The following is a 22,535-nucleotide window of genomic DNA, read 5'->3' on the forward strand; positions in this document are numbered from 1 at the left end:
ACATGAAAATTCGAACTTAAAATTACCAAGTTTTGCTAGAGAAAAACATATTAATAGATTTTAGCAATAGGTATCTTATTATGAGTATGATTAAGTAGTAGAAAATAATCTGTTTTGACATAATTTTTAAATTTCAAATGGATTCATATTTTAAAAGGATTTAAAAATATTTTTACTCAGACAAATAACTAGTAATGTAATGGCTGTAGTTAAACAACTTCAAAACATTCAAAAAGGGCTAGTTTGTGTTCTTTCATGTTGTCTCCCCATATGGTTCAACCCGTTTCCATGTCTGTAAGGGTTTGACTTTCTCTTTTATTTGATGAAAACAAGAAAAAGCTGCATTGATTCTTGTATTTATTTTAAGCTTTTTCTTTAATACATTCTCCTGACCTTTAAAAAAAATAAATAGATCACTAATTTTTTTCCCCTGTGATTCTGGGTTTATGTATTGAAAGCATGATAGAACAGGATCATGGTACATATTTGAGTTCTCATTCATCTCTGCCAGTCTACAGCACCCACTATAAATATATTTGTAAATAAATATATTTCCATGGCTATATTATAGAATATTTATTGCTATAGTATAGAATACTATGACTTATTTTTAACTTTTTAAAATTCTTGTAGTACTTTTATTATATTTAATTGCTAGACTTTTAGTTACATTTTCCTATTGCATTCAATATAATTTTGACCAAATTTAATTCAGTGGATTTTAAGAGATTACTTTTTGGGGAGGCAGAGTATGGTCCTTTAGTTGACCCAGAATCTCCTACAATTTCAGGTTGTTACAAAGAGTGATGCAGAAGCTTTTGGTTGGTTTACTACTTGATGACATCATTCTTATCTTTTAAGTTAGTAATCTGGTTGACTATTATAAAGAGTATTCTTAATGTATATTTAACTTGTTCTTAAATGTTCTCTCAGTACATTTTTAAGCAATATCTACCATTTAAGCATAATTATTTTATATTATTTTCTTCTCTACTCTCACTTAAAACCCCTTTGGAGTGATGTAGTTAAATAAAAATAAACATTTAAATGTTTTTTCTTTTTAGGAAGTCCAGATTAAAAAATTATCTAAAAGAAAACAAGACTAACCTTTTCCTAAAATGTTACTGTTAGTAGAGCTAATTTCAAAACATACTTGTAGAACTAGTAGCTATAGAATAATGCTCTGAAATGTAGTAGCCAGATTTAAAAGGCTCATGTATATCCGTCATTAAATACGAGCATGCATTTATTTGGGTTTCAATGCAAAAGGTTTTTTGGTTTTTTTGTTTTTTTAAGTTCCAAAAGAGAGATTTTCATTGTTATACTGAAATAAACATTAAAGGTCCAAATGAAGAACAAATAGAATTTTGACATAGGGTTAGTCAACACATATCATTTGCAGTTCCTGTTAAGAGAGATCTTGACCTACATCTTTTCCGCTTCTGCTTTTGTATGATAGATATATCTTAGAAATGATTTGAGGTTACCCAGGGAAAGTATAATAACATTTGTCGAGACAAAATCTCTCATGAAATAATTCATGGAACAGAAACTCATCAAGCAGCAGAAGAAATGTCCAGCTTCTTAGGTAATGGAAAAATATTTGACACTGGCAAATAGAAGTGGTGGAAGAAGTTTAAATTTTGAATAGATAAGAACTATATCAAGGAAAGGATAAAGCAATATGTAAATATATTGAAACATAGGCTTTTGAAAGCAGTTATTAAGAGGATCTCAAGCTAAAAGTCCTATACTCTTCAATAAGAAAGGCATTAGAAACATGAAAGAAATTCAGAAATCTTTTGAGGGATAAGGTATATATTGCCTTAGATATCATAATGTGCCATAAATTTACAATTTATGTAATACTGAATTGTAGGAAATGTACTCCGAAATATGTTATAAACAGCAGTTTATTGATCTTCAAGATGGAAATAGCATTTTTGTATAATTAAGGTATTATATAAAAGAGTTTATTAAAAAACAAAATCACTTAAAAAAGAATTACTCAGTATTTAAATATTACTTAGCCACGTTCTTAAATTCTTCAACTAAATGTTCTGAGCATCAGTAGGCTTATGTTTTTTCTAGATAGTCCTGAAAATTAAGGTATAATGTAATGTGAAACTCCTTTTAGGCATTTTGTAGTATAAATTTTTTTTTTGTAGTATAAATTATTTTTTTGTGTGACAGACAACTAGAAGGATACATAGCACATAGGAATTAGAATGCCATTTTAAGACTTCTGAATAGAATATAATAAGACAAAAGACTTAGCTTTTTGGATGCCATTTAGAAGTAAAATCCCATACAATTAACTGTAAGCCATTGTGCCTTAAAAATTACTAATTTCACTGACTTCTTTTCTAAGAATTAGTTGACATTTTCATTGTTGTACATGTCTGAAGATCTAAATATATATGTATTCCATCTGTACATTTAAGCCTTAGAGAATAAAAGTAGTTTTAAGGGCTTTTAAAAGTATCATTTCAGAAATTGTTTAGTTACATGGACTATTCTTTAAGCCATAATGTGTATACTGTGTCAACTCACTCATTAGTCTTCATCCCAAATGAAATATTTTGTTTTACTAAAATAATAAAACTTGTTTTTATCTATTTATCCTCATCAATACTAGCTTGGCTAGCTTAAGTGAATATAAAAACTGTATCTTGCCAAATTCATTGGTATGCTAAATTTTCCTTATAATTCGAGCTAAAGTTTTCCCTTTTCTATTATAAAATTAATAGATATTAATTACAAACATGCAGAAAAATAGAAGAAAATAAATAACCTATAATTTAGTCACTCGATACAACTCCTCTTAGTATTTTACTGTATTTTCTTTTGGTCCTTTTCATTGAATATTTAGGGGGTGTTTTTACATAGTTTCAGTAAGTGAATATTTTTGCTTTGAATTTAAAAATAAATATAAAATGATACAATTGTAGAGTTTCATATGTAAGGGACTGCACATTGTATTGAGAGCACATGTTTGAATTTCTACCTAGAACGATGAACAGAAAAATAGGATTTGTTGCCCATTGTTCCAGTTTCAACTCAGTACTTTGATTCATAGAATGTATTCTTTCAGGGCCTTTTAAATGACTTACATGGGTAATCTTTGACTTAAGTATGTGAAACTTACATGAATGGCATTCCTTGGCCAGGAATCCGAGGATCCAGTCTTCTTCATCTTGATATTATAGGAACTCTTTTTATTCTGCTTTCTTTTCTTTGTCCCTTTCTTTTTCCTATTTGCAACAACAACTATTTTTCAGCACCTGCTGCTTCAGGAATTGTGCAAGGTTCAGGGAATGTGAAAACGATGGAGCACAGTACTAGCCCTCAGAACTCTCCCACTTACCTAGTCAGTCTTACTTCGCATTTCTTCTCTTCTCCATCTTTCTGTCCCTTTCCTCACTATGAGGTTCATCCCAGTGCCTGGTTTCATTGAGAGTACAGCATTTCTTCTTTTTGTTATTGATAATAGAGGCAACAACTTAGAGCTGGAGGGTTAAACATTAGGGGCAGGTTTAAGGCTTCTTAGCCACTGTTGCTCTTCTTTGTTTGAAATCAAACATTCCTCCTGGGATCTGTTTGCTTTTGGAGATTTTGTCCATAGTCATCTCTTAGCTCCTGTATTTTCAATGTGAGGCATACAGAAAGCAGTATAGGCCCTGACTCTATTTTAAAATGTACATGGGTAATTTTAAATCTGTTTTAAAACTAACAGTATTGTTTTATATTTATTTTATCACATATTTGCAGTGCTTCAAATGAAAGGTGTTGACCTAAAGTCCTAACCACCGGTTGAAATATTTTTCTTTGAACATACATTCCACATAGCAAATGAATGATAAACAAATAAATATTAGAAATACAATTTTAAAAAATAGATTGCCTATCTGTAAAGGCCAGATTATAAAGATTTTATATGCTAAGGGCTTTAATTATTTAATCATAACTAAAAACACCGTGAAAAATTGTACTTCTAGAAAAGATTGGTTAGAGTAAATCTGATTTCCCAATAAAAATTGGATCACTGATTTTTTATTATAATTTTTTCAGAAAAATTGTACTGAAAAAGATATCCCCCAAAAATGTATGCTACATGTACTTTAGATTGTGTTTTAAGGCCTTCATTTTTCTTTGGGCTACCCCCCTTTTCTTTTGCATTGCAAGTCTGATTAGAAAATAATGGTAGTTAATCTTATAGTTTTATATTACACTCACATATATGTGTAATTTTTTAAATTCGTTTTGACTGAAGTGCATTGTGAAAGGTTATAGTGACATTCGCTATTCTCTTACCTGTTATTTTTCTGTTCATTAACATTCATATTTCCTCCATTCCTCCTACCACACATAGGTGTTGTCTTCCCTGTCCAATTTACTTTCTTTTATTTTTGCATTGTATAGTTAAATTTTATTTAAAAGTTTAAAAAGATACTTTGCTTATGGAATGTGTCTTCCCTTAGGCTGTGTTTTATTTTGTTGTTAGGATTATCAGTTGTTTTTAATGACACTGCCTTTTCTGTTCCTTCCTTTACCTTAGATGACTTTTGTAAAAAAAAAAAAACAGAAACAAAAACAAAAAAACTTCTTCTTGATACTCTTTCTGTGTTGTGCTTTGACTTCTCAGAACATTGGAAAACCAAAAAGGCAGTGGAGTAAAGAAGAGCCCTATGTTGTGCGGACAGTATCCTGTTAAAAGTGAGGGAAAGGAGCTGAAGATAGTTGTACAGCCTGAGACCCAGCACCGAGCTCGGTACCTGACTGAGGGTAGCCGTGGCTCAGTAAAGGATAGAACACAGCAAGGCTTTCCTACAGTAAAGGTACTTATTTTATTTAGCAAAAGAATTTTTTCCAGTTTTGCTTACTAGTTATTTTGTTTTTAACTGGCAAAAGCTGCCAAAAATAAATGGTAGAAATACCGTATATAATGGAAATTAAAGCAAGTCTGACTGAATCATAAGGCCAGTATTGTTACTTTAATTTTTTTTAGTTTAGATGAAAGGGGAAGTGAGAATGTGTTCCCAATAATATTTGGAATTTATGAATTATGTTCCCCTTATATTTGACATTGGTAGCAACTATATTCAGTTCTTCCCAAACTTAGTATTTAAGAAAAAATTTTAAAGTGAATTCATTTAAAGTGAAATATTGTAGAAATTAGTATGGACTTGGAAAATAAGGTTTTTGAGATGGCTAAAGGAATCAGGACTATTCATTTCAGAAAAGAAGTAGTTGATAGATAATTCAAATCTTCAGTTTGAGAAATAGGATATTAACTGATTCTTCATCTTTTCAGAATTTAGACTAAAAGAAAAAAGGGGCTTAAATTTCAGCCCCTGGGAAACTTTGTTACAAAGAATATTTCTCTTTGAAGATAAACCAAAAAGAAATGAGTGGGGATGTTTAACAAGTGTTCCTACCCCTTGTAAAACATTAAACGTAGGAATTTTGACTAGTCATGTGGTAAATTCTTGTTAAACACAGTTTGTGTAAATGTAATGTTAGTATTTACTTGGCTTGCTTTTCATTTTAAATTTTAATGGAATAATGGTAGAAATTTAGGATCAGGAAATCTATCCATGGTCATTAATAAGGTTGGTTAATAGTCTCACTTACAGTATCACTCCTATCCCTCTGCTACTCGTCACACCAACCCCATCCTCATTCCCCCAGACTCAGAAGAAATAGGTAAATGATAAGTTTAAGTCATGCTTTTTATAAATATTTGTTTGACCAGACATTTTGATAGGTTGGTTAGTATTTTTAACCCATATTGATCTGACTTTAAGTTATGCTTTGGTTAAGTACTCTCTGGTCAGAAGTATTATTAGATTAATTATCTCTGATAGGGAGTGAATTGACCTTAAAAGTTTATCTATTCATTCATTCAACAAATAAGCACCCCTCTATGTGCCAGACACTTTTCTAGGTACTGCTAGTGGTTTAGGTAGATTGCTTCTTTGTCTACTTATTTCCCTCATGATATCATTTCACAGAGATATTGCTATACTGGGTTACAAAAGATGTATGAATCTTTTAAAGTACTTTGGTGTACATTGTACAAGTTATTTTGTGATTTTATGCATTCTATATTAGTAGCTTCAGTATTTAACTATAAACCTGAACAAAAATCAGCATTGGAAAGATTTGTTCCCAAATGCTATTTTATTTATTCATTCTTCAACAAATTATAAATTATAATTTATGAAAGCATGTTAGAGACCTGTAAGGATCCATAGATCCTGGTTTGAACTAACACTTTTTCAAACCATAATGTTTTGGCCCAGAATTTCATGATGTTGTGGATATGTATCTAACCTATGCAAATGAGTTACATTTCCTTATTATTTATATAGCTGTACTTCAAATATTTTTCTATTCAAATAGTTTTAAAAGAGTAAAAATTCAGTATGTGTATACATTTGATGATGATGATGATGATGCCACTAACATAGTTTAATGAATTTTCCGTTAGTAGTGATGGTAAATTTTGAGTAACCCACATGCTTTGGCAGTCCATAAATTTATAAATACATAAAGGACTGTGTATTCATTTGCATCTGGTTGTACAAATTAATTGTAAATGACAATTTATCATTAAACATATAACATTTTAATGAAAATGTGATTATTACAGGATTAAAACTTAGAATTTCCTGCAAAAACTTAGCCAATTCTCCTCTTTATGAAAATATTTTACTTTTGGTTTTCTTGAAGATTAAAATTATTTCTTTACTGTTATCTATTTATAAATGTAGAACTTGGTCTTAAATGTTTGATTTGACAATTAGATTATTTGAAATGCTAATTAGTCTTTATGTTCTATGTTATCTCACTCCAGCTGGAGGGCCATAATGAGCCAGTAGTGTTGCAAGTGTTTGTGGGCAATGACTCTGGTCGAGTGAAACCACATGGATTTTATCAGGCCTGCAGGGTAACTGGGCGAAATACAACTCCCTGTAAAGAGGTGGACATTGAAGGCACTACTGTTATAGAAGTTGGCCTTGATCCAAGCAACAACATGACATTGGCGTAAGTACTTAGTAAAAATTTTTTCAGTATACATTACACTTTTGCAGTGGGCAGGAAAAAAATTTTAGTTTCTAATGTAAAAAAAAGAAGATTTTGAGTATTTTATTAAAATGTTTTAAACATTACAAATAAAAACGTAGATTAATGCAGAATGGTAATTGGTCAAAATGAGCTCTTTTCCCTTTGCCATAGAATTCCTATGATGAAAGGCAAGGAAATAAAAGCCAGGTGGAATAATGGCTTTTTTGGAAATAATATGGACTAATTTGTTGGGACTAATAAAAGTAACATTAAAGATAAAAACTACAAACCATTTGATTTGTTCTCCTAAATTCTTAGTATTTGCATTAGAAAACTATTTGACAGAAACCTTTCATGGTACCTTGACCCATCCTGATGTGGAAAAGCGTGTTGCTGTTCTAAATTCACTTTCTATTTTTGTTTTCCTATATTAAAAAAGAATGTACTGGGAGTATGTTTTTTTTCCCCACCATATGCATTTTCATTGCCTAGAAAATATGAGGTGTTAATAATTTAAATTAAAACATTTTTTTCTTAAGCCTTTTGTTAAGGGGTTTTATCCTAAATTTGAAACCATAACAGCAGCAAATATATTGATAAGGGGTAGACTTATGTTGTAATTATTTGTATTGAAATAGCTAATGACATTTCTCTATTTAATTTTCAGTTTCCTTTTGAAAGCCATTTTGAGTAATAAGAGGTTAAATGGAAAAGAAAATTTTTGAAAAATAGTAGACTTGTTTTTTAACTTTTGAAAATTATGAAAATATATATAGTGGAAGAAAGGAAGGGAATTACTGGTTATAAAAATAGTACTTATTCATTATAAGTGTTTTGTAACCTTGCTTTCACTTACCATCAGCATTTTCCATATAGTAAATATTTTTTGGCATATATTTTAATGGCTATGTAGTGTTCCGTTCTTTTGGGGACAGTTTGCTAGTGTGTTTTTGTTTTTGTTTTTAAGTAAAATTAATTCCTTCTATTTTAATATCTGAATTAGCTACAAAAATAAAGAGGCTACATTTATCTATCTATTTATGTATTTCAAGTGTATTTATTTTGAGAGAGAGAGCAAGCATGCAAGTGGGGAAGGGGCAGAATTAGAGGGGGGAAGAGGGAATCCCAAGCAGGCTCCATACCACCAGCACAGAGCCTGATGTGTGGCTTGAACTCAAGAACCCAATACCATGACCCGAGCTGAAATCAGATGCTTAACTGACAGCCACCCAGGCACCCCCATTTATTTTCTAAAAACAGCGATTGGGATGCCTGGCTGGCTCAGTCAGTAGAATATATGACTTTTAATCTCAGGGTCATGAGTTTGAGCCCCACGTTGAGCATACTTTAAAAATAAATAAATTAAAATTAAAAATAAAAAATGGCTAAGGTGCCTGGGTGACTCAGTCAGTTAGGTATAGGGCTCTTGATTTTGCCTGGGATCATGATCTCGTGGTCGTGAGATCAGGCATATGTGGGGCTCTGTGCTGGGCGTGGAGCCTGCTTGGGATTCTCTCCCTCTCTTTCTGCCCCTCCCTTGCTTGCACTGTCTCTTTCTTTCTCAAAAAAAAAAAAAAAAGAAAAAAGAAAAAAAATGGCAAAAGTATCTCTTGTAAGCTATTACTTACGTTCCGATTTTGAAATAGTGATTTTACTTTACTACTTTTTGCATTATTATAAATGAAAAGTTGTCAAGGTTAAGAATTATGAATATTCAGAATTTACCCTTCTGTATTATTTGAATTTGGAACGTTATGATTGTATTACATATTCAAAAAATTAATAATTAGCAAATTTTTTAAAAAAGAAACTTTTTTGGTTAAGAATATTGTGCTATTTATATAACAGAAAATATTGGTTAATGTATTTTTTTCTGTGTCAGGGTGGACTGCGTAGGGATATTGAAATTGAGGAATGCTGATGTTGAAGCCAGAATAGGAATTGCTGGTTCCAAGAAAAAAAGCACTCGTGCAAGATTGGTTTTTAGAGTTAATATCACAAGGAAAGATGGCTCCACTTTGACACTGCAAACACCCTCCTCTCCGATTTTATGTAGTAAGTAAGAAAATACATATCAAGTTTTTTTGTTTTGTTTTCTATTAATTTTCAGACATAGCTAAATTTCAGATGTTTTAAAGACTGTAGCTTATAATGGTGCAAAATTTGAAGCATTTTAAAAGTTGTAGTCAGGTTTCCTAGACTATAGGTGGATAATATCAAGTAAAATTGAGAAGATATGTAGCATTTTGTAGTTCCCTATTATTATCCCATACTACTTTTAAAGGTAATTTGAGGGGACACCTGGCTGGCTCAGGTGCTAGAGCATGTGACTCTTGATCTCAGGGTCATGAGTTCAAGCCCCATATGGGCTGTGGAGCCTACCTAAAATTAAAAAAAAAAAAAAAAAATTAAAAAAGTACTTTGAATGGTTTACCTGAATTAAATTCCAAAGCCAAAGGATTCTTCACTGTGTGATAAATTGCTGTGATCTTAAGTCTGTTTGGTATTAGAACATAAGAAACATTAAGGTAAGTAGAACTTTGTAAATATACAGCAGTTGGAGTTCTGATTACAAATTAAAGCATTAAAGTATAGTTTTCGCAAGTGGGAATCATAATTCTTATTTTGCTAATCTGGGCTTAGGAAGTAAATGATGTGTGTACGTGTGTGTTTAAATTTAATCTTATTGTTGTATGTGCCTCACAGTATATTCTGGTTTCCCTATAATGAGCATTATTACAAGCAGTAAATAGAAAATTTTTTCCCTTATGTATCACTTAAGATTTTCATTGAGTGTAATTTTCTTTAGCATTTCTTCATTATAATTTACACCTGAATTCAGAAGAGCAGAATAGACTGTTCCATTCAATTGAATTTCCTGTTGGGTTGTTTTGGGTATTATGACCTTGCTACCCCTAGGAGAGTTACACAGCCTTTGTAATTGTATTTTTGTTTTGTCAAATTATTCATCCTTTGTAAATCTTATTTTCCCTTTCTTTTAATTCATCTCAAAAATGCTTATAGCCGTACTTTAGCTTAGCAAACACCATAGTCTTTTTTAAAGTACTAAAATATCTTTCTGATCTCAAGATAGCTCAGTTGGATTTCTCTATTTTTTGTTATTATAACAAATTTGTTTTGATACTAGTATTTCTTTAGGCTATTTCTGGGTGATGTGCAATTATAAATAGACTGCTTTTACAGATCATATATTCCATGTCCATTCTATTATATTTAGATAAAGACAAAATAAAGAGTCTATAGATGGTTTATTGAATTCTTAAGCTTTTCTAATTGGGGTGCTCCAATTCTGGATTTACTATAATTTGTGATATGTTCCAACTTGAGTCTTACTAGGATACAGTTCCAATTTTAGTGGTGTGTATGCATTTATTTTTTTATGTGAAGTAATACTTTGAGCATGACCATAGCCATTTTCTGGAGGCCAGAGCCAGAAATGCTAGATAATTCACATCCTACTACTTTAGCAGAGACTGGCAAATGGTTGCCAACTTTATGTAATCATTTGCTCTTTCTTTCATTAGTTTAGTCACTTCTTCATTTTCTGTTTCATTAAGGTATTGTTAAGATATAAATATATTCAGCTAAAGGTGGTAGAGAATACAAAAGAAATAGAAAACATGATTTTCTGAAATTTCATCTGTAATTATTATCATTTGTTAATTATCACTATTAAAGGTAATATATGTCCATATTTCAAAAAGTCTCTCTCTCTGGGAGTCGAGGTGGGGGGTGGATATGACAGCCCTTAGAAGCAGCAGCGCAGGGGCGCCTGGGTGGCGCAGTCGGTTAAGCGTCCGACTTCAGCCAGGTCACGATCTCGCGGTCCGTGAGTTCAAGCCCCGCGTCAGGCTCTGGCTGATGGCTCGGAGCCTGGAACCTGTTTCCAATTCTGTGTCTCCCTCTCTCTCTGCCCCTCCCCCGTCCATGCTCTGTCTCTCTCTGTCCCAAAAATAAATAAACGTTAAAAAAAAAAAAAATTTAAAAAAAAAAAAAAGAAGCAGCAGCGCACAGTGGAAAGGATATACAGTTAATGATAAAAGTTAACATGCTTTGAACTCTGTATGCCGGGGATTTTGTTTATAAGCATTGTATCATTTACTCTTCTCTGTTACCTTATATGGATTCCACTCTACAGTTGATGAAACTAAGACTTAGATTAAATAACTTCCTCAAGATCACATAGCTAGTAAATAATAAGACCAAGATTCACAGCCCCTTTTAGCCACTATGCTATATTGTCATTACAATCACTTAAAATTGCAGTGCTGAAACCAAGTTTGAGCACTTTATTTCATCCTAGCCATGGCCTCTGAATGGTTAGGGCAATAGTTACAGAACGAGATTGTGTTAGTGAACTGCTTCCTCTACCTAGGAGATTTATGTTGTGTAATTTAGACTTTATGAATTTAGAAAATAGATTTCAGTTGGGGGATTTTACTTGAATACCTATATGGTCCCTTCCATTTTCTTTTATAGAAGTCATTTATTATGGAGATGTAGGATATATATTTTTATTCCTTTAATTGACTATTTGTTACTTTCCATCTGCTTAGAGAAATTGGATTAGATACAAATGAGCAGTACTTTCTTTGAAAGAAAGGGATACTAATGATGAGGTCTTGCCATCTGTGACAACATAGATGTACCTACAGGGTATTATGCTAAGTGAAGTAAATCAGGCAGAGAAAGACAAATACCATATGATTTCACTTATATGTAGCATCTAAAAAACAAAAGAAATGTGAATAAATAAAAAGAATAAGACTTGTAAATACAGGGAACAAACTGATGGCTGCCAGGGAGCTGGGGGATGGGCAGAATGGATGAAGCAGAGTAGAAGATACAGGCTTCCAGTTATGGAATGAAAGAGAATAAAAGGTACAGAAATACAGTTAATAGTATTAGAATAGCATTGCATGGTAGGTAACATATGATAGCTGAGCTAACATATGATAACACTAACATATGATAGTGAGCATAGCATAAGGTATAGAGTTGTTTAATCACTGTGTTGTACATTTGAAATTATTGTAACATTGTGTGTCAATTCTCAAATTTAATATTTTTTGCAAGAAGAAATAAAAAAATAAAGAGGCAGTAATAGTTGCCATGCTTCTTTTAATTTGCAAATATGTTTAGACAATAATTTCCCTATTTATTTCTTATTGTTATTTTCATAGAATTTCATGCAAATAGGATTTTTTCCTTAAAATGTATAGCTAACTTTAAAATATTTCTAATAGTGATTTCAATGAATATCAATTAGATCTAATCATTTAGGCAAGAGTCTAAGACTCTTACAAAACAAAAAAAAAAATTACATAAGTAATCTCTATACCCAATGTGGAGTTTGAACTCACAACCCTGAGATCAAGAGTCACATGCTCTTCCAACTGAGCCAGCCAGGCACCTCTAAGCCTCCTGACCTGTACATTCCTAATGGATCGGTGATTTGATTTTTCTAAAAACCTGTCATCTTATGTAATGAATGTCCTTATTCTGTGTTCAGAATGTAACTTTACTTGATCATGAGTTTTCTTTAAATACACTACACAGCAGTCTGTAGGTTGGTCAGTCTTTTTTATTGTTAAGCTGGTAACAAAATGAAATATTAAAAAATTTTTATTACTTTTTAATTACTGTTGTTTAAATATTAGCATTAGGACACACAACAGGTGTCCTACAGGTGAGGGGCACTTGGGTGGTTCAGTTGGTTAAGTGTCCAACGGTCAGGTTATCTCATGGTTTGTGGGTTCGAGCACCACGTCAAGCTCTCTGTGTCAGCATGGAGTCTGCTTCGGATCCTGTTTCCCTCTCTCTCTGTCCCTCCCCAGCTCACGCTCTCTCCTTCTTTCAAAAATAAATAAATATTAAAAGTTTAAAATGTATGCTTTATGCATGTAGGCAGATGCAGAAGAGAGAGGAAAGAAGACTGGGATAATCATGCCCAAGCCCTGGTTCCAACTCTTCCGTAGTTCACTCATTTCACCTCTCTAGTGAATATTAATCTAATGGAGTTTCCTGTTAATAATAGTGCTACATTATCCCATTTGATCTTAACAATAGTACTGTGTTATTAATAAAATAGAAATGATTAGTTTCACTTTTTGTATAATAGGAGAGGGATGAAACTGTTCAGGTTAGGAAATGCACAAAGAAATAGGAGATAATCTGATTTTTTTTGTTCATTGTTTTGAGCTGGTGTCTACTGCAGAATATAGGAAAGATTTTATTTTTATCAATTTTAACATAATAGCAGATATACTTCTTAAATTGTATAGCTTATAATTAGGGCATTGACATATAGGCACTTAATTATCTTAAATTTATGTACAGTCAGTCTTATGCTTTCTGTCCCATAGAAGATGGTTTCTTTTTTTTCTAATAGTTCACTGAGATATAATTTGCACACCTTGCATTTGAGCCTTTTAATGTGTACAATTTTTTATCATATTCAAAGTTGTACAACCATCACCATTATCTAATTTTAGAACATTTTTATTGCTACCTCAAAAAGAAACCCTGGGGTGCTGGGGTAGCTCAGTTGATTAAGTGTCTGACTTCAGCTCAGGTCATGATCTCAAAGTTCGTGAGTTCAAGCCCCATGTCGGGCTCTGGGCTGACAGCTCAGAGCCTGGAGCCTGTTTCAGATTCTGTGTCTCCCTCTCGCTGTGCCCCTCCCCAGCTTGTGCTCTATCACTCAATCTCACTCTCAAAAATAAATAATCATTAAAAAAAGAAAGAAAGAAAGAAATCCTGTAACTCTTAGCAGTCACTCTCTATTCTATTACCCCAGACCCTGGTAACCACTGTTCTATTTTCTGTCTCTATGGATTTGCCTATTCTGTACATTTCATGTAAATGGGATCATACACTGTGTGGTCTTTTTATCTGGCTTCTTTCACTTAGCATAATGTTTTCTTTTTTTTTTTTTTTTTTTTAATTTTTTTTCAACGTTTTTATTTATTTTTGGGACAGAGAGAGACAGAGCATGAACGGGGGAGGGTCAGAGAGAGAGGGAGACACAGAATCGGAAACAGGCACCAGGCTCCGAGCCATCAGCCCAGAGCCTGACGCGGGGCTCGAACTCACGGACCGCGAGATTGTGACCTGGCTGAAGCCGGACGCTTAACCGACTGCGCCACCCAGGCGCCCCAGCATAATGTTTTCAAGATCCACTGATACTGTAGCATATATCAGGCACTTTGGCTAAATGGTATTCCATTGTTTGGATATACCACAATTTGTTTATCCATGCATCCACTCATGGACATTTGGGTTGTTTCCAACTTTTGGTTGTGAATAACGCTACTATGAAGATACGTGTACAGGTTTTGTGTGGGCATGTGGTTTCAGTTCTCTTGAGTATAGACTTTGGAATAGAATTGCTGGATCATATGGTGGACAGTTTTCTTGTTTAACATTTCTTTGAAATTCATTTATGACTAATAGAAGACAAGTTTTTTAAAAAGTAAAAAACCAGGGCGCCTGGGTGGCGCAGTCGGTTAAGCGTCTGGCTTCAGCCAGGTCACGATCTCGCTGTCCGTGAGTTCGAGCCCCGCGTCAGGCTCTGGGCTGATGGCTCGGAGCCTGGAGCCTGTTTCCGATTCTGTGTCTCCCTCTCTCTCTGCCCCTCCCCCGTTCATGCTCTGTCTCTCTCTGTCCCAAAAATAAATAAACGTTGAAAAAAAATTAAAAAAAAAAAAGTAAAAAACCATTTCTCTGTACTTCTACTCCCTGTTTTAACATCAGTTTTCTGAAAATATTGAAGGGAACTGAATTCTTTGTTTTAATTTTATCATCATTTTACCTCTGTTTTCAATAATTTTATTTGACTTATTTTTGAAAACAAAATATGATTTACTACCAAAATATTTGTATTCATTGGATTGGTCAGCAAATTTTGGCAGGCAGTAAAATTGTTCAGATGGGCTTTTTTTTTTTTTTTTTTTTAACAGTTGTGCTTATTGGGGCTACAATTTACTTCATAGAAACAGTACTGTATTCTAACAGAATACTGCCTGATTGACATTCTGTCATCATTTATTCAATATAAATGCATTGTTCCTCAATCCTGGCTATTTGTTAGTCTTCTGTGGTACAGTTAGGATTAAAAAAAAAAAAAAAAGCCGCTTAGTTAGAATCTCCAAAGTTGGATCTTAGCAATGTTTTGAGAAGACTTCATAGCTAATTTTTTTTAAGCTTATTTATTTTGAGAGAAAGAGAGCATGGGGGGCAGGGTGCAGAGAGAGAGAGAGAGAGAGAGAGAGAGAGAGAGAGAGAGAATCCCAAGCAGACTCTGCACTGCCCGCTCAAACCCACGAACTGTGAGATCATAAGCCAAGCTGAAATCGAGAGTCAGATGCTTAACCAACTGAGCCACCTGGGTGCCCCAAAACTTCATAGCTAATTTAAGGGATAGTTACAACATGCCCAACTCTGGAAATAATGACATGATAGCTTAAGGAGCTTACTCTAACAAGCTAGAGGGAAAAACAGACAAGTCAATGTCCTATTATAAAATGATATAAAGACTATAGCAGGGGTGCTTGGGTGGCTCATTCAGTTAAGCATCCAACTCTTGATTTCGGCTCAGGTAATGATCTCTCAGTGGGGAGATCTAGCCTGCTTGAGATTCTGTCTCCTTCTGCCCCTTCTCCTGTGCACGCATGTGCTCTCTCTGTTTAAAAAAAAAAAAAAGAAAAAAAAGCAACAATAGATGCATCAGTAGGGTACAATGGAAACATTAGGAAAGAAGAACATCTTGTTTGGAGATGTTAATATTTGTGCAGTATCTAGAAGGAGAAATAGAAGTAAGCCGGGGCAGGACAGGGTTTAGATGAAGATTATCCTCGTCAGAAGGAACAGTGAATATAAATCTACTCCATGAAAGTGTATGCTTCTTTTAGGGGAATTAAAAAGAGTTTGATATGATTGGAATAAAAAGATACTATGAAGAAGTAGTAAGATTTGAAGCTAGTAGAGCTAGGCAAGATCTCTTTTGTAAAGATTTGTGTGTTGAGCTAAAGAATTTGAAGTTTAACCTGACCACCTTAGGAAGCCTGAGGCTTGCACTTCGGCTTTGGAGTGGGATATGAGGGAAGAGGAAAAGTAAACATATAGGTAATACACAGTGAAACAAAGGACCCAAAAATTCTTTTTATTTAAAAAATTAAAAATAAGAATGTTGATTATGGGTTTTTGGTTTATGTTTATTTCCATGAATATAACCTTTTTGGCAGGTTTGAGCAATTGGAGTAGAAAGAGAGGTGAAGAGGAAATAGGTTAGTATGAAGGGTTAGAATTGGAATGGGAGGTAGAAGGAAACAGGAAAATAAGAGGGAGGTAAAAAGGAAAGAGGGGCCAAAGGTGATAGAGGTGGAAGGGAGGAGAGGAAACAGACACTTCATCTTCCATCTAGAAACACTCAGTGGAAAGAAGGGCTATTGCCAGAATTCATGTGCTTTGTGACGTTGAAAAAGAAGTCCTACTTCTATTTGTTAGTTTAACAATGACCATTGGCTCCATTGTCGGTTTTTGTTTGTTTGTTTTTAAGGGGATGGAAGAATTATCCCCTTTTATATTCTTGATGTATTTCTATTTCTGCAGACAATACAGTCATACATTTTTTATTTGATGATACTAGATCAATCTAAGAGTATCAGCTTGCATACTTTTTTAGTATCCACCCCAAATACTAATTTTAAAATACAGCAAAATAAGAAGAAATAGCTTTCTTTGCTATAATGTATATTGGATTTTATCTTACTATGATTATTGTATTAAATCTGACTGAATTTAACATGTTTCTGCCTCCCTTGTTTCTGTGTATCCCACAACTTTAAGAAAAGGATAATATCATTGAGTAAAGTTTCCAACTCTTAAGAGACATTATCAAAAAGCTTTAATTCTTTTGGCACTTTGAAATACTTGCTTTGTTATTTTTCAGTATTCAGATATTCATTTTTTTTACCTTTATTTATTTATTTATTTTAATGTTTATTCATTTTTTGAGAGAGAGAGAGAGACAGAGTGTGAGCGGGGTAGGGGCAGGGAGAGAGAGAGACAGAGAATCCAAAGCAGGTTCCAGGCTCTGAGCTATCAGCACAGAGCCCATTGTGGGGCCCGAACTCACAAACTATGAGATCATGACCCGAGCTGAAGTCGGCTGCTTAACCAACTGAGCCACCCAGGTGCCCTTTTTCAGCTTTACATTTGAGGCTACTATTTGAAAAGCATCTAGAAGCACATTGTTTTTATAATATCAGAAAAGGGGCTGCTTTTTTTGTGTTATAATTTTTTAAGCAGTGTGATCACTTTGAAGAACTGGTTTACTAATTACTTAAAGGTAAAAATAAAATAGTTAATGCTTAAATAATACTGACTTTACTTCTGTTTAATATAATGTCTGGGCTGTTGGGTAACCATTAAACTTTTTAATAGAAAAGACCTTTTAAGGTCAAAAGTTAAATTATCTTGAACAGTAACAACAGACTAGTTCTTTGTATAATGTAAATACAAGTATGTAGAAGATATATACACGTTGTACCTTCAGAGGAGTCTCACTTGGCCATCTTATGACCTTAATACATAAAAGGAAAAAATGAGATAGGAAAAAAAAGTTTTGATAAGCATCACTGAAATGGAATTTCCACATAGTATTTGAAAATGGGGTGAAAGGTTATAGACTTTCCATTCATTTTGTTAATACAGTGTGTTCATATAATTTTGCACCTCTTGTTTTCTACTCAAAGTAATATTTAGTATTTTTTTAATGTCCTTTCAAAACAAATATCTAGTTCCAGTGTTACTCTAAAAAGCTATAAATTAAGGGCACCTGAGTGACTCAGTTGGTTAAGCATCTGACTTTGGCTCAGGTCATGATCTCATGGTTTGTGGGTTTGAGCTCCACATTGGGCTCTGTGCTGACGGCTCATAGCCTGGAGCCTGCTTCGGATTCTGTGTCTCCCTCTCTGCCCTTCCCTTGCTTGTGCTCTGTCTCTCTCTTTCTCAAAAGTAAATAAACATTAAAAAGCTATAAATTAGTTAATTCTTCATTTAAAGGGGGTATATGATTGCCAACACGTGACCAATAACCATTTCCATTGTCCTCATGCATTAACCCTGTGTGTTCTAACCAATGTATATGGATATACATTCACAATTTCTTTTAAACTCTTAGACATTCCTGAAAATGTCATTTGCCATTTAAATATTTTAAAAGGCTAGGATACTTACTAGCTTGTATCAGTAAGTGAGGCTAAATGATTTTGCAGTAACAAACTCAGTGGCGTTCAACGGTAGTCCTACTTCTCCCTCACTTTGTGATAATACTGACTGTGGTTTGGAAGTGGATCCATTTTCTTCATTGTCGGATCCAGGCTGAAGAAGCTGCCCTTATCTGGAACTTTGCCATTTTTGTAGTAGAAGAAAAAAGGAAATGGTGGAACCATGTGAGGTTCTTATAAAGGTTTTCCTTGGAACTGGCACATTATTTCAGGTCACATTTCATTATACAAACAAGGCACATGGCCAGTCCTGATGCGAGTGGAGCAAGAATTACAGCCTTTCCACAAGGAAGGACCTAGGGAAAGAGCAACAGTGAATATTTTGACATTAAATATTTCCCATATTGTATTCTTATAAGGATAAAATTAACTATTTAAATATAGAAGTGTCTAAGATAAAAGCTTTTCCTAAAGTTTAGTGGAATATCTTATTAATTTAGAAGGTGGTGAGTTGTATAAGCCATATTTAAATTTACCTTTGCAGTGCATATGTTGTGAGGGTTTACTAAAATGCCACATAGTATAATCTGTGTCCAAGTGCTTAACCTCCTGGGGAGCAGTTCTTTTGAGTACTTAAAAGGTATTTATTTGCATACACTAGCATCCCAGAAAACCAGTCCTTAGGTATCAGTAAGGAAGAATGTTTCTGGAGTCTAACATAAGGGGGAAACTGGATACTGTATTCACTTCTTGGATATTTATTTATAGTATATATTGAATATTAATTTTGTTCATTTAACTTTAATCCATTATTTCCCAGATTTACTTGACCTTGAAACCTGTTTTGCTAAGCAATACCTATAAAATTCTCACAGAAATCCTGGCATGAGGAAGTTGTTAGGCTAATTATAATTAATTCGTTAGATCTGGCCCCTCTCAGTACTTTCCAACTTATTTGTGTTATATTTAAAAAAATTTTTTTAATGTTTACTTATGTTTTTAAAACATTTTTTAATGTTATTTTTGACAGACAGGGAGAGAGTGCATGAGTGAGGGAGGGGCAAAGAGAGAGGGAGACACAGAATCCGAAGCAGGCTCCAGGCTCTGAGCTGTCAGCACAGAGCCCGACGTGAGGCTCGAACTCAGGAACAGTGAGATCATGACCTGAGCTTAAAGTCAGGTGCTTAACTGACTGAGTCTCCCAGGAGCCCCTGTTTACTTATTTTTGGGAGAGAGAGACAGAGCACGAGTGAGGGAGAAGGAGAGAGAGAGAGAGGGAGACACAAAATCTGAATCAGGCTCCAGGCTCTGAGCTGTCAGCATGGAGCCCCATGTGGGCCTCGAACCCATGAAGGGTGACATCATGACCTGAGCTGAAGTCAGCCGCTTAACTGGCTGAGCCACCCAAGGCGCCCCTCAACTGCTTTGTTAATTTTAGCAGTGGTTAGTTAGTTAAATTTAAAAATTTAAAAACAAGTGCATTTTATTTCTTAAGCTCAGGTTATCCTAATTCAGGGACATCCCCTGGTAGAAAAAACTATTCTAAATTGGATTCAGTCTGTTTTTAGGTGTTCTTCTGGTATGAAGCCTCTTGAGTCCTGGGTGTAGATACTTAAAGAAACCGTCAGTACCACTCAGAGGCACACATTGCCTCAGAAATCTTGTACTATAATGGCAAAGCATAGCTGACATTTTTGAGGTTAGGGTTGTGGACAAGGTTGTTTTTAAGTAGAATTTTTAAAAAATATTAAGACAAAAAAATGCCTGAGGTCACATTTTAAAACTTTATTATTCACATAATGAGAAAACAAAGATGACATGTAATAAAACCTAATCTTAGACATTAATCCATCCCTACAAAATCTTTTAAGAGTTAGTAAAAATTAATAGGGCTTTCCTGGGTTTTTTTTTTCTCTGTTAGGGTGAAAGTTAAGTTGCACAGTCCAGGAAGTCAAACTCAGGGGTCAACAAAGAGAACTTCTTTAGAACTGGATAATTGAGTTGATTTTAGAAAAGAAATAAGTGTTGGTGGTTCTTTTTATGGAACGCTTATGTGTACCCACAGCTCAGCCAGCAGGAGTGCCAGAAATCTTAAAGAAAAGCTTGCATAGCTGTTCAGTGAAAGGAGAGGAAGAAGTATTTTTAATCGGCAAGAACTTTCTGAAAGGAACTAAAGTTATTTTCCAAGAAAATGTTTCTGGTAAGTAGGCATAGTACTGGTACCGAGATTGTTGCATGTTATACTTTGTTATAAAGGTATAGTTACAAAGTAAAAAAAGTTTCAAAATTTTAGTAAATTACTGTTTTTATTTCAATCAGATGAAAACTCTTGGAAGTCAGAAGCTGAAATTGACATGGAATTATTTCATCAGGTATAATTTAAGCCTTTCTATAGTTTGTTTTTATTTTGTTTTGTTTTTAGTTTGTTTACTCTCTGAGAAATTCAGTTTTGTTCTGAAATTTTCCTGAATCAACAGATTAAATTTCTTCTTTATGTGGGTTTCATATAAATCATTTCATTTTCTTTCTTGAGTTTCTTTAATTGAAGTAGAATTATTCCACAGTTCTCTATTTTTAAAAATTAGGAGCATTGGTAAATTATCATTTTTAATAAATGAGACATTTCTTTTATAAGATTTGTTTGCTCTGAGGATTTGGATTATCCTAACCTACTATTTGGTTAAATCAAAGGGAAACTTATTTGTTGAGTACCTGAAGTGTTTTGTTTGTCAGTTACTTTTTTTTGCAGAGGTACTGTTTGTTATACTTCTGTTAAAGAGTCTGTGTTTGTAGGACCTCATCATGTGTATTATTCTCAAAATGACAAGGAAAAAGAGCTTAAAAACAAGGATAAAAAAACTGACTTGAGAATTAGGATGTAGAGCAAATGGTATCAAACTTAAAGAAATTGGTACTAGCAAAGAAGAGAAGGATAAATTTATGAGCCAATCAGATAGAAGACATATGCAGAAGAGTAGCACATACAGGTGTATATCACAGGGAGAGAACAGCAAAGCAGAAACAAACTAATGTGTAAAATACCTAAAGCCTAAAATTTACCATTAAATACTAATTGGAATCAAAGCACATGAAAGCAAGCAGAGAGCTGAAAGAGGCAAAAATTAGATATGAACCATTTTATCAAAAACGTTTAGGGGCGCCTGGGTGGCTCAGTCGGTTAAGCGTCCGACTTCAGCTCAGGTCACGATCTCGCGGTCCGCGAGTTCGAGCCCCGCGTTGGGCTCTGGGCAGATGGCTCAGAGCCTGGAGCCTGCTTCCGATTCTGTGTCTCCCTCTCTCTCTGCCCCTCCCCCGTTCATACTGTGTCTCTGTCTCAAAAATAAATAAATGTTAAAAAACAAAACAAAACAAAACAAAAACAAAACAAAAACGTTTATAATTTCTTTTTAGTTTTTAAATTTATTTATTTCTATTTTTTAAAAAGTAAAATTTAAAATGTATATCTGTTATAACATATTGCCATATTCAAAGCTAAGGGCACAATATTCCCTAAGGCTGCCCTTACTTCAGATACCAGCCACAAGTTCAGGGGTCTCCTGACCACTCTCGTTTTTTTAACAAATGACTTCAAATTTAGGGGTTCCCACTCCCCACTCAGATTTGCTAGAATAACTCACAGAAATCAGGATGCACTATATTTAATTTCAGTTTTATTACAGCAAAAGGACACAAATCAGAACCAGCCAAAGGGAAATATTCGTAGAGCTTGGTATGGGAAGGTCCCAAAGACAAAGCTTTTGTTGCCCTCAGGGAAACCTTACTTACACTCTCAGCACATCCATGTGTGACAATATGCAGAGTATTATCAATTAGGAGGTTTACCCAAGCCATAAGTCCCTTTCATAAATCACATTGTTCTGTACTGACTGTTCAATAGTCAGAGCCCCCAGTCAGAGATAACTTCTATCAGACGGGAAATTCTAGGGTCTTCAAGATCACCAAAAACTAGACCTTAGTCTTAGTAAAGTATATGGTATCATATAAAGTGGGGGTATCATATAAAGTGTCATACCTAGACAAATGCTTTGTAGAAAGTTTTCCTCTAGTTTATGCTACCACATGCTGTCAAAAAGAGATAGTAGGACTTAACAGTCATTCCTTTGTCGCATATACCATCGGGCAATCTTTCTTTTTTTTTTAATGTTATTGAATGTTAAGTTTATTTATAAACTTCTAAATAATAAATGCTAA

General features: G+C 33.9%; 1 protein-coding gene across 11 annotated transcripts in view; it reads left to right on the plus strand.

The window, feature by feature from the left end:
- Window positions 1–22,535, plus strand: part of NFAT5 (nuclear factor of activated T cells 5) — a 119,926-nt gene that overhangs the window by 62,223 nt on the left and 35,168 nt on the right. For all 11 annotated transcript variants that reach the window (XM_040442951.1, XM_040442947.1, XM_040442948.1 and 8 more), the window contains 5 exons: window positions 4,646–4,838; window positions 6,860–7,050; window positions 8,954–9,126; window positions 20,389–20,523; window positions 20,643–20,695. In XM_040442951.1, coding sequence (XP_040298885.1) covers window positions 4,646–4,838; window positions 6,860–7,050; window positions 8,954–9,126; window positions 20,389–20,523; window positions 20,643–20,695 — 745 coding nt within the window. The remainder of the gene's footprint in view (window positions 1–4,645; window positions 4,839–6,859; window positions 7,051–8,953; window positions 9,127–20,388; window positions 20,524–20,642; window positions 20,696–22,535) is intronic.

Source organism: Herpailurus yagouaroundi, unplaced genomic scaffold, assembly GCF_014898765.1.
Source record: "Herpailurus yagouaroundi ecotype Mexico unplaced genomic scaffold, PumYag 190, whole genome shotgun sequence".
Lineage (NCBI taxonomy): Eukaryota > Metazoa > Chordata > Mammalia > Carnivora > Felidae > Herpailurus > Herpailurus yagouaroundi.